This window comes from Gallus gallus, chromosome 1 (assembly GCF_016699485.2).
Source record: "Gallus gallus isolate bGalGal1 chromosome 1, bGalGal1.mat.broiler.GRCg7b, whole genome shotgun sequence".
In the NCBI taxonomy this organism is placed as follows: domain Eukaryota; kingdom Metazoa; phylum Chordata; class Aves; order Galliformes; family Phasianidae; genus Gallus; species Gallus gallus.
In genome coordinates this window covers 3,747,027-3,761,700 of record NC_052532.1, presented here as the reverse complement: position 1 = coordinate 3,761,700, position 14,674 = coordinate 3,747,027, and the positions used below count along the sequence as shown (strand labels likewise).

The window sequence follows — 14,674 nt, the reverse complement described above, 5'->3', positions numbered from 1 at the left end:
TGCTAGATTTTGGGAAGTCTTGCATCCAACTTGAAGGAATGTATGTTAGCCTTGAATAGCAATGCTAGGAATAGGCACTTCAACCCAGTCTTTTTCCTGAATAGTTTTTTTTTAAAAAGTTATATTCCTAAAAAGCTTTTGCTTATTTCCAGAAACTAGGAAGGAAACATTATAATGGGGGTGCTTACCTTAATTTTCGTTTTATTAACAGAATATTTGAAGGTAGCCTTTGCTTTAATATTGAAATTCACTATTATCTCTTCCACAGTATTTGATTCTGAAACTTGAAAGACCTGCCATAGTCCAGAGTATCACATTTGGCAAATATGAAAAAACGCATGTCTGCAATTTAAAGAAGTTTAAAGTCTTCGGTGGGATGAATGAGGAAAACATGACAGATCTCTTGTCCAGGTAAGATGTGATTTCATCAGGTATGATAATCATAAAGGCTGGACCAAAATGCTCTTCCCTTTCACTGCCAAAAAGATAGGTGGTTAACAGTGTAAAGGAAACTCTTGTGATCCTGAAATTAGCTGCCCTTGTGTTTATGATCAGGTCAGAGAGCAGCAAACCCAACACTTGCTCTAGGAAACCTTTCTTCTCTTGCTCTAACCACAGAATTTGTGGAGAATGTGCTCCTGGACACTTGAAAGACCTTGAGAGCAAGATACAACATTGGATTTGTGATTTCTTTCTTCCTTGTGCCTGAGGCACAGTATAAATGATTCCCCAGGTGTGGGTAACTTAAAGAAGCTTTTAAAAGCACAAGTAGCCTACCTATGTCAAGAGCCTCACTGCAGCTATAAGGATCTAAGCCAGTCAGCTGCTCTGTCTAGCTTCAAATAAATAAATCAGATAAGCAAATAGAAAGCCTGTGTTTTTCTTTAGTTTGATTTCTAGTTATGCTGGTAAGGACTAATGAAAGAGCCTTTGGGCTGTTCAGGCCTTATTGTGAGCTTCTGAGAAATTGCTAATGTAAATTTGCAAGGGCCTTTTAAGGTCTCGTCTGTTTCAGAAAGGGGAATGATTTAAATACCTAGGAGCACAAGATGAGTAGCAAGAACTAATCTATTTTTGGAGGTCTACAGAAGGAAACTCCACCTCCACGGAATGTATTGGTGTACGTCATCTTTAGTCAAGTAAATTAGCCATGGAGAAACATGGGACATTCTTTGTTTGCAGGTGTCCTTCTAGCCACAATTTCTCCCTGTCCCTCCCCCCTCTTTAGGTAGACTAGTCTTGCAATTTAGCTTTATTGCTTCTGGAAATTTTCTGGGGTAGAGGTTTTAGTAGTGTAGTAGTTACTGATATCTAGTGTTGTTTCACTTGTACCAAAGTTTAATTAAATCTTTATTTTTGGACCTGTGGCTACATCTTCAGTACAAATGGACCCAAGATTTTCAACAAGTTATACTAAATAGTTTTTATCAAGTGTTGCTCATAAATGGATCACGAAACACTTCAGCAGTGTGATAATTCTGGGAGTTGGGTTGTCTCCATCTCAAACAGAAAAGCGCAATTCAAATTGCTTGCTGAAGTCACAGGGTCACTACTGCAGGCAAGCAGCATTGATCTGCTGTCAGTTCCACCCCCAAAACCACTAACCAGTGCTGCTTCCCAGGGAGATAAGATGGTGGATAGCAGTCCAGGCATTGGTCCAGCATGCATACTTATGATTTATAGTAATATGAAACAAGCATCGCATTTCAGGCATGACCTAGATTGCATTTGTTAGCTAGTTCTAAAATACAAGGTAAGATTTAGTAACTTTATTTATTTTTTCCCACAGTGGCTTAAAGAATGATTATAACAAAGAAACATTCACCTTGAAGCATAAAATTGATGAGCAGATGTTCCCCTGTCGATTCATTAAGATAGGTAAATGCATTTTTTCGGCATTCTGAGTAGAAAATGATCTCTTTTTAGGCTTGTGCCAGTCTTGGCACTTGTGACTTAATTGTACTAGGAAGAGCATCCAAAGTATAGCTGTTCCATTTCATGATCTTTCAGGCTGGTTAGTTTGGAACACAGTGAAGGCCTGTTACTAAGAAATAATAGCTACATAACATAAATCCTAGGGACTGAAAGCAAAATGCTGTAATTTCCAGAAATGCTGTTGTTGAGCCAACTAATTGCTGGAGAAGCTGCTTACTGTCCTACTATAAATCGCTATGTAGAGTTGGAAAAAAAAAAAAAAAAAATCTGTAAGCTAAATGCAAGTAAAAGTTCCTGTACTGACAACTGTAGAACTTGGAAAAGTTTCTTTTTTTTTTCCCCCAAACTCTCATTCAGTATAAAGCAACAGCAGGAGCCTTTGTTTTGTTTTTGTCATCTTGCTACTCTAATCTTGAAGTCTCACTTCTGCTTAAAGATGCTATCCAGGAGCAAGGAAGAGTTATACTTTGTGATTTCTAGAATGGTCTCTCCAGTGAAGCTTGCTAAAGGGGGAGACGGGGGGGGAAATGATGCCTGATTACTGTGACTTTTGAGGGGAGCAGGGCTGGTTTTTTTTTCTTGCTTTCTTCATACGTAAGAGAGAATAAGTGTCTTAGAGTCACCATTATTTATACTAGTTGGATTTAAAGCATTAATTTAGAGCCTTTCACCTTTACATAGGTAAGCAGATTTATCTTCCCCTTCCTATCTGCCAAGACAGTAAAAGCATTACTATTTTTATGCTGTTTGAGGTGAAAGACCAAGGAGATAGCTGCTGAAAAATAGAATGAGATCCTTGTTGACTAGCTCAGGAACTCAGGAGTGTTTTCAAGTGTTGTGTAGTTCCTTTGCCAGGACTTCGGTGGTGGCTGCTCCCTTGGGGCCCTTTGCTCTGCCTTCGCAGGTTTCCGAATCACCTCTCATGTTGATCTGAGAAAGTGAAAGCATCCGTTTAGGAACTGCATGATCATTTGTGTGCTGTAAATCAGGTGTTTCCCATTTTTTAGAAAAGTGGAGAAATTAGTTGTTGGTTGTTATTGTTTTGTTTTGGGTTTTTTTGGCTACTTCTTTTGGAAGCATCTGGCATCCACTTGGCTTTAGGAAATCTGAAGCAGAGCAAGGAAATAGTTTAAGGCTGACAGTGTCACAAAAGTTAAATTGATTTTTAACAGTTTTTTTTAACGGTTAAATTGATTTTTTTGGGGCAGTATTGTAAATGCATATATCTATTTTTAATGGCTAGCAAACAGCAAATAGTTACTGGAGGTCTAAAAGGGTGAATAGAACAATTCCTAGCTACTGCTCTGGATGTTTAAATTGTATTCTTGCAAAATACATTCTACCTGAATGTTAGGAAGCATAGCACTGTACTGGAATTTGTTAGGAAAGTGAAGTGCTGATGAATTCTACTACCAAGACTCTTCTCTGACTTGACGCGAGTGAGTTGTGTTATATAGGTGGCTTGCTTTGTTGAGATGGCTTCCTTACATAGCAATAAGTATCCTGTATTGCAGAAAGGCATGTTTCATTGTCACTTGCTCACCAGTTATTGTTTGAGATTAATTTTCCTTTCATTTCTTGAAGCATCTTCTATGAGGAAATTACTGTGCTAGCTCAAAAATTAATATGATCTCTGGACCAACACATATTAATTTCTAGTTGTTGCTAGCATCATTTTGTTTATAAAGTTGACTGTTCTTTCTACTGTGAAACAACTGTAAAATGATATTATGAAATTCTGTTATTTCTCAGGTTCACAGCGTGAATATGTTTTCAGTTTGTTAAAATTTCCAAGCTGCTAGCCAAAGTAACTCAAAATTCGAAATACCGTGCTGTGTTCCTTGTAATGCTGCCAGTAAACACGAGGCCAAAATCTGCCCTTTTGGACTTGTGGAGAATGACACTTCAGAAGTTATTGTTATCAGTGAAGCTTGCGTGTTTGGAGAGGGTGTTATTTAGTTCAGCAGCCACTTGCATAAGGCATTTGCTTTATAATTCTGAAGATAGCCAGGTCTGTATACAGCTACTAACAGTACAGCAGTGAGGGTCTTTTATTTTTTAGGGGGAAACAGGAGAAATATGGCATGGGTATACCTGTGAGAGGCTGAGGAGAAGCTTCCTAAAACTTCTGTTGCCCGTATTTCAGACTGGTAGGAAGCAGAAGAAATGAGATCCTTCTCTCAACTTGTGTCAGGAAGAGACTTGTGCTTCTTTCAGTTTAATTAGTTCAACATCAGTTCCTTAGTGCTGAAATGCCCAGTTGTGGGCTTCTGACCTACTTGACAAGTAATTTCTCTGTTTCATGTAGCACCTCATTAAAGAGCTTAGGAAAGGGAAGGAAGATATTTATCTGGAAAAAAATAGTGAGGAAAAAACTTCTTAATACTGTGAACTTTGTGACTCTTCGTTTATTTTTCTTTTTTCATGGTTTCTCCAGGCAGAGATTTTTTTGTGTGTGCTGTGTCCTTGAAAGCAGAAGGTGTTGTAAAGAATGATTGCTGTGAAAGAGTTGGAAGACGTGCTAGGTGTAATTCTCATGCCAATTTGTTACTAGCATGGGAATTACTAACTGCATCGTGGTTTTTGTGTATTAGAAATGAGCAGTGCTTTCTTTATGGTTGGTTCCTACATTAAATGTATAGACTACAGCTGTACCTGCGTTTTTTCTAAACATGTTGCAACTACTGTGTGTAGATGAGACACAGAAATTAGCTTGAGGGATGTCTTCTAAGTGGTTGTACTGCCTAGCATCTAAGCTACTGCTTTCTGTAGTATACAGGATTGCAATCTTTGTCAAGGCGTAGCTTGCGATTATTGATAAATATCCCCTAAAATCATTCTTGTGCAGATAAAAACCTGCTGAAGTGACCTAAATACACACCTTCTGCTTCTGTTAAAGAGGTATTGATTTTTATTTTATTACTATTTTTTCCTCTCTGCGGGACACCTCTCGCTGTGTGGTGATGGTTCAGCTGGTCTGAACAGTTGTTTGCATTTCAGGACGGATTGCTATAGTACATGCAGCCAAAAAATCCAAGCTGAGATAGCTTTATGGTAAAAATTGAAGAAATATTCTAGTGTTAGGCTTCAGGTTCATCAGCTTTGGTGCTAGCATTTTTCTATCTCAAAGGAGTGTGTGTGTTTGTGTGTATAGGAGGAGGAAAAAAGCAATACGGAAAAGAGTAGGCAGAATGGGGTGTGGTTCCTGCAAATATATTGCAGGGTAGAATCAGTAAGGCTGGGAAAGACCACTGAGATTGTCTAGTCCAACCATTAACTCATCACCACCATGCCCAGTAACCCACGACGTGACCTCTTTGCCAGGAGTAGAAGTCAGACTAATCTGCAGTTCTGCCTTGCGTCCTTTCATAATATTGTGGAGTAACTTAAAAGATCAGACTCAGATTTCTATGCCTATTTTATGTTAGGGAAGCATTTATTTTGTGTTCCCTGTGCATTTTCACTTCTGTGTCTTCACTAAAGTTTGAACTAGTCTGTCAAAATCAGTTTTTTGGGGGATCAGAACATTAAACAGGGCTGTTGAAAGCTCTGAGTTAACTGAAGAGGGGTGTCAGTAAGCTGATAGTTTTGCATTTCTCGTGATTGGTAGCTACATAGCATCCTTACATACATTGCTATTCTTATTTAGGACTGTAGTTGGCTACTGAGGTGAGAGGGTGAATTGTTAATTGTACCAGGAGAAGCTGATGTAAGTTCTGAGAGGTACTAAAAAGAAATATAGAGGTGGACTCTTGGTTTTTCAAATTTTTTTTTATTTATTTTTCCTGGAAGGAGGTGGTAAAGCTGTAATATTTAAGTTTGGTTTTTCACCTCATTAACTCAACCTTAAGAAACCAGCCTCAAGCTCACCATCAGGAAATTTATGGTCTCAGTCCATTTGAGGTGGTCTGTGGCTTGGTTCAGTGTTTCAGCTGAAGAAACTGATGAACAGATTTTGATTCTTTATAGCTGAATGAATACCAAATCTAGCTTCAGTTTGGCCTGTGTGTTCAGGTTTGAGGGTAAAGAAAAGGTTTTACCCATTCCTGTGGTGTCTGTCTGTCATCTTAATATGAGGAATGCCTGGATTGTTCACTATCTCTAGCATTTGGAAGTTTGTTGTCCTCCCAGGGAACGTGAGAAAACAATCACATTGTGACTGTTGATGCCTTCTTGTGTTTCTGTGCAAAGAATGTAGTATCTTTTCACATAGAACGTGCATCAGTTATTTGATCAATTCCCATAGTGTCTCTGGTAACAACTTTAAACTTACTGATATGTTTGAATTTAAAAGTAGTAAGGTTTTATGATATTAAGATAAAACACCTGGCTTAGCTTTTTCTCTACATAAAAGAAGCTTATTGGGCAGACTGTATGTAATGTAGAGGACAGGTGGTTTTCCTTACCAGGTACTTGTCTCCTGTCTCCCCATACACAAACTGACTAGGAACTGCTCTGAGATCGTCTCACTTGTGAGTGTTGAACAATCAAGTAGAAATAAACTGTTTGGGATGATTTTAAAATCACAAAGAATTATATACTCAGAATATCTTTGAGTCTTTTCTAAAAATCTGTTCTCCAGATGACTGTTCCCAGAAGCTGTTCTAAGTCCTTAACAATAGGTTTGTAGAAACACCTTTTAAAGTTCAGAATACCATGCATTTGAACATAGGCTCTGTGCCCAAACGCATTGCAGAAAATAATGGATCTAACTTGAAGTACAGTTAAGCAGCTAAGAGCCTTTAACAGTAGCAACCTTAAGACAGATTTTGGGTTTCACTTCTTCAGTGAGTATGTCAGAATACCTCTAGTTCAAGCAGTTAGTAATCTCGTGGTACTTTCTAGTGGTTTGAAAGACAGCTAGCAATGATTCTGTGGGAAGAATAATTTCTGTGGAAGGGAGGAAGTAGTGGACTCCATGCTGTTGCTGGTAACAAATCATTCATCTCTAAATGCTATCTTTCCTGTTGATCAGTTATGGCCAAATAGAAAGGATGCAGGAGAGGAAACCATTTGATTTCACTGAAAGTTTGTGTTCTCATAATTCCAACTCCCAAAAAGTTTTTGTTTTGAAGCAAAACCAACTCTTAACCTGCAGGCTAAGTTTGATAGGTCAATACAAGAAAGCAGATGTTACAACAAATTAGAAGAGAAGCCTGAGACACTGCAGTGTGTTTCACAATTAGTATGCTTGTCCTGATACCCAAATAAAACAGTATTGGCCAAAAAAGCTGCATGTGTCTAAGCTTTTTTTCAAAAAAAGAAAAAATTAGATACAGCTTTTAATTTGGAAACTGACAGTTTTCCCTCCCTCCCTCCTCCACAACTTGCAGACGTTACTAATTTTGTAAAATTCAGAATACATGAGCTACTTGTCTTCACTGTTAGGGAAAATAATTATTGCTGACAGAAGTGAAAATAAATGCACTGTGAGAAGCAAATACCATCTCTAGTATGCTTGTGCTTTCCATCCATGTCAAAGCTTTTTGTCTCCTAGTTGTTTTAAATGATAACATATTTTTGCTCTTTTACTTAAAGCAAGATTCTGCTTTGTAATGATCTTCTGTGTTAATGCTGTTTAGCACAGGTTGCTTTAAATGACAGCTTTAACATGATGTGTGATAATTTTTCCTAAACTTTCTTAAACTAAAACTTGTATAAAATCATAAATACCGAATTTTATTAAACTTTCAGAAGTGTTCTGTTGAAGTAGTACTATGTATAGCCTGTTAAGACTTGTATAACGTTTGGTATTCATGTGTCCTTTTTCTCCTTTTCCTTTCTTCTCCAGTTCCACTCTTATCCTGGGGACCTAGCTTCAATTTTAGTATCTGGTATGTTGAACTTAATGGCATTGATGATCCGGATGTGGTCCAACCGTGCCTCAACTGGTACAGCAAGGTAGGCCTGCATTTTAGGTGCCTGTTTGCTTGAGGTTTTGTCATCTCAGAATCTTGTGAAGCTTCTTATACTGGAATTATGTGACCTTTTCATTCCTTGAATATCGGCTATTGAAACAACAAACACACATAGTTAAAACTCAAACCACATGGCTGACTTTGACTTTGAGTCTTTTTGTATCTGCAATTTTGATAAAAGAAAATAACAAAAACCTGCTAGGTAGCATCACAAGAAAAACTTAAAGGAATGTGGAGTCAAAAGGAGACAATGTGATTAAAATAATGTTTGTATTGGAAAAGGAAATAAGTCTTAAAGATTCCACTTCTGCCTCTGCTTGTCTTTTGATTAGTCTTTCTTTTACCATACAGTTCAACTCTTCTACAGAGCTCTGTGTGAGTCTGGAGGCATCTGGGTTAACTATGTAGCTTTTGTTACAGGATATGGGTTTGTTTAAAGAGAACCCTCTTTAGTGTCTTTACTTGCTGCAGATCTTTGCACTTCTGATATTTCCTTCCTAATATCATTCTGTTGAATATTCTGAAATTGAGGGGAGCCGACACTGCTGGATTGTGAGATGAGATGATTTATGCCATTTGTCACTTTGATGGACAGAAAGTTCAAGGGTTTCTAAACATTATTTGTATAAGCTGTACATAATTGAGTACAGCAAATGTTCTATGGGAGAATGAATTAAAAACCAGAATTTATTTTAATGCTATTTTTAATGCGTATAACTTCTCTGTAATACCATGTGAATTTCATGAATTGTTCCAGAAGAAATTCTTCTCAGTTGAATGAAAACTGAGCAGTGGAGCATCATATCTCTGCTTCCAAAATGAAGAAGTCAAAAAGGAGATAGGCAAAAAGGAGAAGGCTGTTGATGGTAATACTGGGACTCCTTCCCCACTGTATGGTGCTGCCAGCTGAATTAGAGCTGTTAGTATGGCCACAGGGTTTCTTTACCCTACTGTCTGATTTGTAAATATTTGCAGCAACATCACAGGCTCCTTCCTGGAGGATTTCAGAGCAGCACTAATAGTCACAGAAGAAGTTGTAGCTGCTTTAATTGTAAAGTGTTATTTTGGTCATTAAGGTGCTAATTGCTGATGTTCGGTTAATAGAAGCTGCTGATGGTTTTCTGTGCTTTTTCTTCCTAACTCTGCACAAGGTGGTCTCTTTGGCATTTTTCACTAAATGCAACTATGAGGTTATGATTTTTGTTTCACATCTTTTTTTTGTTCAAGAACAGTCTGATGACGATGTTGACATCTGTTTTGTTATGTCTTGACCCATGGAATCCACACTTCTCATGGTCTGCATTTTATGTAGTGACAGCTTCTTCAAGGGGTGCCAGCATTGTTCTCCTAAAGCTTGGAGCCCTAAAGCAGCAAGACAGAGACTTAGTCATGACTGTTTGGATCATTTGCCAAGTTTTTGGTGATCGTGTGTCAGTGTTCTCCCATGGTCTGGAGAGGCTGCTGTTACCAAAGCCATGTAGGAGGATATAAGCTGACCCTTATGTGGGGAAAGACAGCAAACTTATCTGTTTTTTCCATTCAAGGTAGTGTGGGTATTATGCTGCATATTCTTGAAAGTCTGAAAGAAATGGAAATCTAATAATTGTTCTCTATTGCCTGAGACATCAGACAAGAAGGTTCTCCTCAAAGTTGCCCATCCTTTTTGTTCTGTGTGTTTCAACCAACAAAATCTTCCTCTTCGTGAGGGAACAGAATTAGGCGTGACAGATAATAACTGGAAACAAAAGTAGGCTTTCTCCTCGGTTGGCACTTTACTCCTTTTTCCTTATTGTTTAGCTCACCTGACAGCCTCCTGCAAGCCTTACCACTTCAGTTTTACTGAAGTGTGAGCATATTTTGGCATCTAAAAGTGGCAGTTTATGGATGGCTGTCATTTTTGTTTTTCATAGTGAACAATGTAAAATATTTTTAATTCTAACTGTATATTTCACAGTGTTAACATCTTAGTCTCACACTCTAGATAAGTTTTTAACTAAAGTAATTATTTACAGATTCAGATCAAAGCCATTCTTTGATTTGTGATCTTTTTAAACCTGCATGACAACATGTAAAGAGGAGCCTCTTATATACTTTTTAGACTCTTTTTTTTGCATAAAATATTTTTATACTTAGCTTCTGTAATACTACTATCGTGTCAGTGAAGTACCAACTTCTATATTACATCAATTGGCCAACCTGCCAATAGTCAATCCATGTTTTATAAGCCAGGTTTATTGATCGTGAGATGCTCAGTAGCAGTACACAAAGTTTATACATTTAGTCTAATGGCCAAGTTTCGGGAGCTGAAGATGCAGAAGTTTGTTATTAGAGACATACATCTATCCTTCTGCTTGCTATCCCTTGGAGCAACAAAGAATGTAGGGTGATGATGAATGCAAGTGAACATTTGCTTGAAGTCAGCCTTAAGTTTCTCTTTAAAAGAAAAATCCAGTTGTGCTCTAAAGCTGTGTTTTAGCTTTCATACTCCTTTGTCAGTGGGTTGCATTTTTATTGGTATGTGTCTTTGGCCTTTTTCATGTGGGCTGGGAACTGATTTTCTAAAAACGCATAGTTCTGGTTATTTGCAGCTGTATAATACTGATGGATTAAGAACTAAAAATACAGCACATGGCCATGTTTCTTTTTAGCTGTGTTTCAGTTGTAGATTCTTGCTATAGAGCTGTTATTTCAGAAGCACTGATTTGTTCTGAATGTTGGTGTAAGTTTTCATGCTTTCAGAAAGGTTCTGTTCATATAGATTTCATGCACTGAATGTGGAGCAGTGGAGTCAGTTTAAGATAAAATCTTCTAGTTGTATTTTGATTGCTTTTAGAGATGCCTAAGTTGGATTCATTCTTTACCACACCAAATTATGTGCGTTAAAGATGAAAATCAACAATTACATATTTTTAATGCTTTAGAGCTTGACTTTGAGGGATCTGCATGAAATAAGTGGTTCTGGATGTCTGAGCTACTTATAAACATACAAATCTGTATCACTTATGCATAATGTTAGCAGCTTTGAATATGCAGTGGATGACTCGGTACGTTAACTGCGTGAGCTGTAGTTCTTAAATAGAATTTACTACTTCCTCATATTTCTGTACCTCTATTTTTGATGCTGTGTGGGTTTCCCTAGCCTTTCCCACCCTCCCACATTTGAGTGGGAAACGGACAGCTTTGGCTAATCTGTAGTATGAAGGCAAGGGTTCCACTTTAAGACTTGTGGGGAATATTTTGAAGGTAAAATTTTGGCATGCGTGTAAATACTTGCTGTTGTTGATCCGAAATCCTTGCAAACTTGCAGGATTTGTGGTTAGCCGTACGTTCTGCTTTTCCATTACAGGAGCGGTGGTCATTACAAGTATTTATATTCTAATGTTTTTTTTTTTCCTTCTGCTTCTAGAAAAGCTGTGACCTACTTACTCTTCTAAATTATTTTGTTACATAAGAGTCATACAATCAAATTATGTAACGCTGATAGCAACGGCTTTTTCCTGCCCTGTGTGCCGTGTAGGCCTCAAACAGCAGGACCAAGCAGATGGGGGAAGTAATGGTCACTTTGGAGATCTGGGACACTGTAGTTTCTTCTTGTGTGTCGATTAAATTGCATTCTTGATATGAAGCTGTATAATTTCTATACTGTTGAAAAGTTAACGTCTGCACAGCTTCCAATGTCTTTGATAGTGTTTCTCTGTAAGCTTATAAGGAATTTATGTGCAGTGTGTAAGATCCCATCTCCAGACTGATTCATAGGTAGATGCCAACTGTGCTAGTAAAAGCGAAATCTGCATGTCTCATAGATTTTCTTGTGTTCCAGTAGTACCGTGAACAGGAAGCCATTCGCCTTTGCCTAAAGCATTTTCGTCAGCACAACTACACTGAAGCTTTTGAGTCGCTACAGAAGAAAACCAGGATTGCTCTGGAACACCCTATGTTGACAGACCTGCATGACAAACTAGTGTTGAAGGGAGACTTTGATGCTTGTGAAGAACTGATAGAAAAAGCTGTGAATGGTAAGAATCAGAGGTGGCTGGGGATATTAAAAACTAAACAAAAAGACACTGAAGTGTTATTGCTTTCAATATTAATGTACGTAACAGTAGAATTGTCAGTTCCATGTGCTATTTCATAGTGTGGGGTCCCATCAAATTCTGGATTTTATATGCATGATGAAAACTGAAAATTAATTTATGAAATAACTTACCACAACTACATTTGGAGCCTCTCTGCTTTGAAGATGACAACTTGATGAGTTTAAAATCAGTAAAGATAGGTTCTTCATGCAGGAGGCTGGCACACTGGAGTTGGGTGTGGCTATCAGAAGTAAACTGGAGTGATGAGCATAGAAAAGCAGCAAGGGAAACAGAAGCGTAGAACTTGTGTTCTCAGTAATGATCTTTATCGTGATTTCTGGTTAGGACTTACCAGTTGGTGGGTATTTCAGCAGAACTTCAGCTGTGTTTGAGAATGCTGTCTTTGTGAAGAAAATACTCCCTGGAGGATGTCTTAAGAGAAGTTATGATGATTGGAAGCAGAGACTGTCTTCACTTACCGGTTTCTTTGTAACTACTATTAATTTTTTACTTGGAACCTTTCAACTTAGAAGCACTGTGTATAAACGGCTTTCATCTCCTGAGATGGAGGAGATTTACTTTCTGTTGATAGAATGAGATACAAGAATTGAGCTTTTGCAGTGAAGTGTCTCCAAAGATCTGTGCAGCGGTTTTGGATTGCAATTTGATAAACAGAGGTACTCTTGTTTGTGGGTGTCTTTTTTTGACTGCGTGCAATTGCTATTCATGGAAAACCTGTACTGGCATAAGAGATTCTCTTGTCTGTGGAGTTGGAAACTAAGTGGGCCAATTTAATGGGTGTCTGGCGCCAAAGGTTTGTGTTGGTGGTTTTGTTTTTGTTTTGTTTTAAATTCTGGGCAAATCAATCATTTTGAAATATCTCTTAGAATAAGTAGCAGCATATATGATTGATCACCTCTTTCATGGTAAAACCACTGAAGTTGCAAGTGATTCTTAGGATATGGTAGAGATAATAGGTTTAAAATCCACATTTGTCTTCCATGAAAATCACAATGCTTTCATGAGGAAGCTGTTCAACAGAGCACAATTTTAGGGAGTTTATTGCAACAGGCTGTCAAAAAATGCAGTAAATGGCTTTCTGTGAGTTTTGACAGAAGACTTGTGAACTATATAAGCAGAACAGCTCAACTGCCGTGTGCCAAACTCCCTGAGCAGCTACAAGCATTGAGCCTGAGAAGAGCCTCTGTTCATCCTTGTCCTTCTGAGTGCTGCTTGTCCTCCTGAGACGTAGTGGTGGTGTTGGCTTGGAAGGGAGTGTAAACAGATTCCTGCAATGCAGAGGCATTCTTCAACTGGCAACTTCCTGCTGAATCTAAGAGTACGTGAGGGTTGTAGGAGGAAAGAGCAGTGGGGGCTGTGGCTGGCTCTTGCTATGTCGTTGCAGTGTTACTTAAGGAAGGGAATGTCAGAGGGAGCTTATGAACCCACCAAACTGAGGCAGTGGGATGCTGTATGCTGATGATTGTGATCTTGCCAAGGGATCAGTCTGTTGCCTTGGCTGTGGCTTCATCTCGTCAGTGCTTAGAGGCTTTCCTCTTTCCACCTCATTGCAGACTGTAGTAGAAGCTACTTCTTGAATGGAATTTCACTAGAGATCTAGAATGTGCTGAATAAGGTCCCTCAAAAACTGACCTTTTTCCCCACAGGCACTAATGAATTGAATGTTTGTGGCTTTGTTTTGCCCTGTCACATACTAATTCTTTTCACCACTTAATGCGTAGCATACTGAAGTTATTGCATCCAATAGTTTTCCCCTGAGACTAGAACTGAGGAGGTACTTCTGTGCCTCCCCAATATATCGACAGCAAAATTGCTGTCTGTAATGCTCAACTTTACCAGGTGTGGAAGTATGGACAAAAGATTTCCCTGGCAGAAAATTCCAAGTCTTGTACTGACAGATGGACAATTTGATGTGAATAATCCTCTTTCCCTTGTTCCTGTAATCATGTTCCTTTTTAGAGGCTGGAGAACTTTGCATCTCTTAAGCAACCTAGAAAAATAGTGTGGTTTTATCACTCCTTTTTTTGTTTTGTTTTGTTCCAGCAAGTACTGAAACAAATATTTATAGCAACACACTATGGGTAACTTAGCAGGAGAGTCTCCAAGCAGCAGAGTTAAGTTTCCTTACTGTTTCTGAGGGACAGAATAATGTGCACGGGTGTGTTTATATTGCTTCTTTTTAATCTAGCACCTGGCTAGCTGAAGTTAAATGTAAGTGTATGCATCTCCCATTGCTCTGTTGCTTATCCTTAACATTTTTGCTTGTCTTTGAATACAGTGACCTGCCTTCCCCTTTCCCTTCTGCAATTTTTTTTGCTGTCTTCAGCTTTTGTACCCATTTAAAGCTCTATCACCTCCCAGCACCCTTCAGTGAGAAGTGATGTCTATCTCAAGACACTGAGGCTGCATCCCATATTTTTTTGTAAGCTGGCAGAACTTTAACTGGGTCAATCCCTACTCAGGACAGTGTGTGCCCTGGCCCCTTGCTTGGTGGCACTGGTGCTTGTGTTGCCACATGGTAAGCTGGGTCAGGGAGCTAATTCAGCTATAGTGGGGGAAAGGGCAGGAACTAAAACATGAAACTGCTGCTGAAAGAGTTTGTCTATGGTTACACCAGTTGACTGTCATAAGGCAAGTAGCTGAACATGCCTGGTATCTCACAGCTGGGTCTTTCCCTTTCTTGCTAGGATGGGAATAGATATTTTCAGTCTTCAACACTTTCTC

General features: G+C 38.6%; 1 protein-coding gene across 2 annotated transcripts in view; it reads left to right on the top strand.

Moving 5' to 3' along the window:
• MKLN1 (muskelin 1) overlaps nt 1-14,674 on the top strand; it is a 99,291-nt gene that overhangs the window by 23,171 nt on the left and 61,446 nt on the right. The window contains exons 3-6 of one of the 2 annotated variants that reach the window (NM_001030773.2): nt 269-411; nt 1,790-1,878; nt 7,727-7,836; nt 11,677-11,869. In NM_001030773.2, coding sequence (NP_001025944.1) covers nt 269-411; nt 1,790-1,878; nt 7,727-7,836; nt 11,677-11,869 — 535 coding nt within the window. Of the gene's footprint in view, nt 1-268; nt 412-1,789; nt 1,879-7,726; nt 7,837-11,673; nt 11,870-14,674 lie in introns of those variants that run through there. The other variant, XM_025149108.3, reaches the window with a different exon arrangement.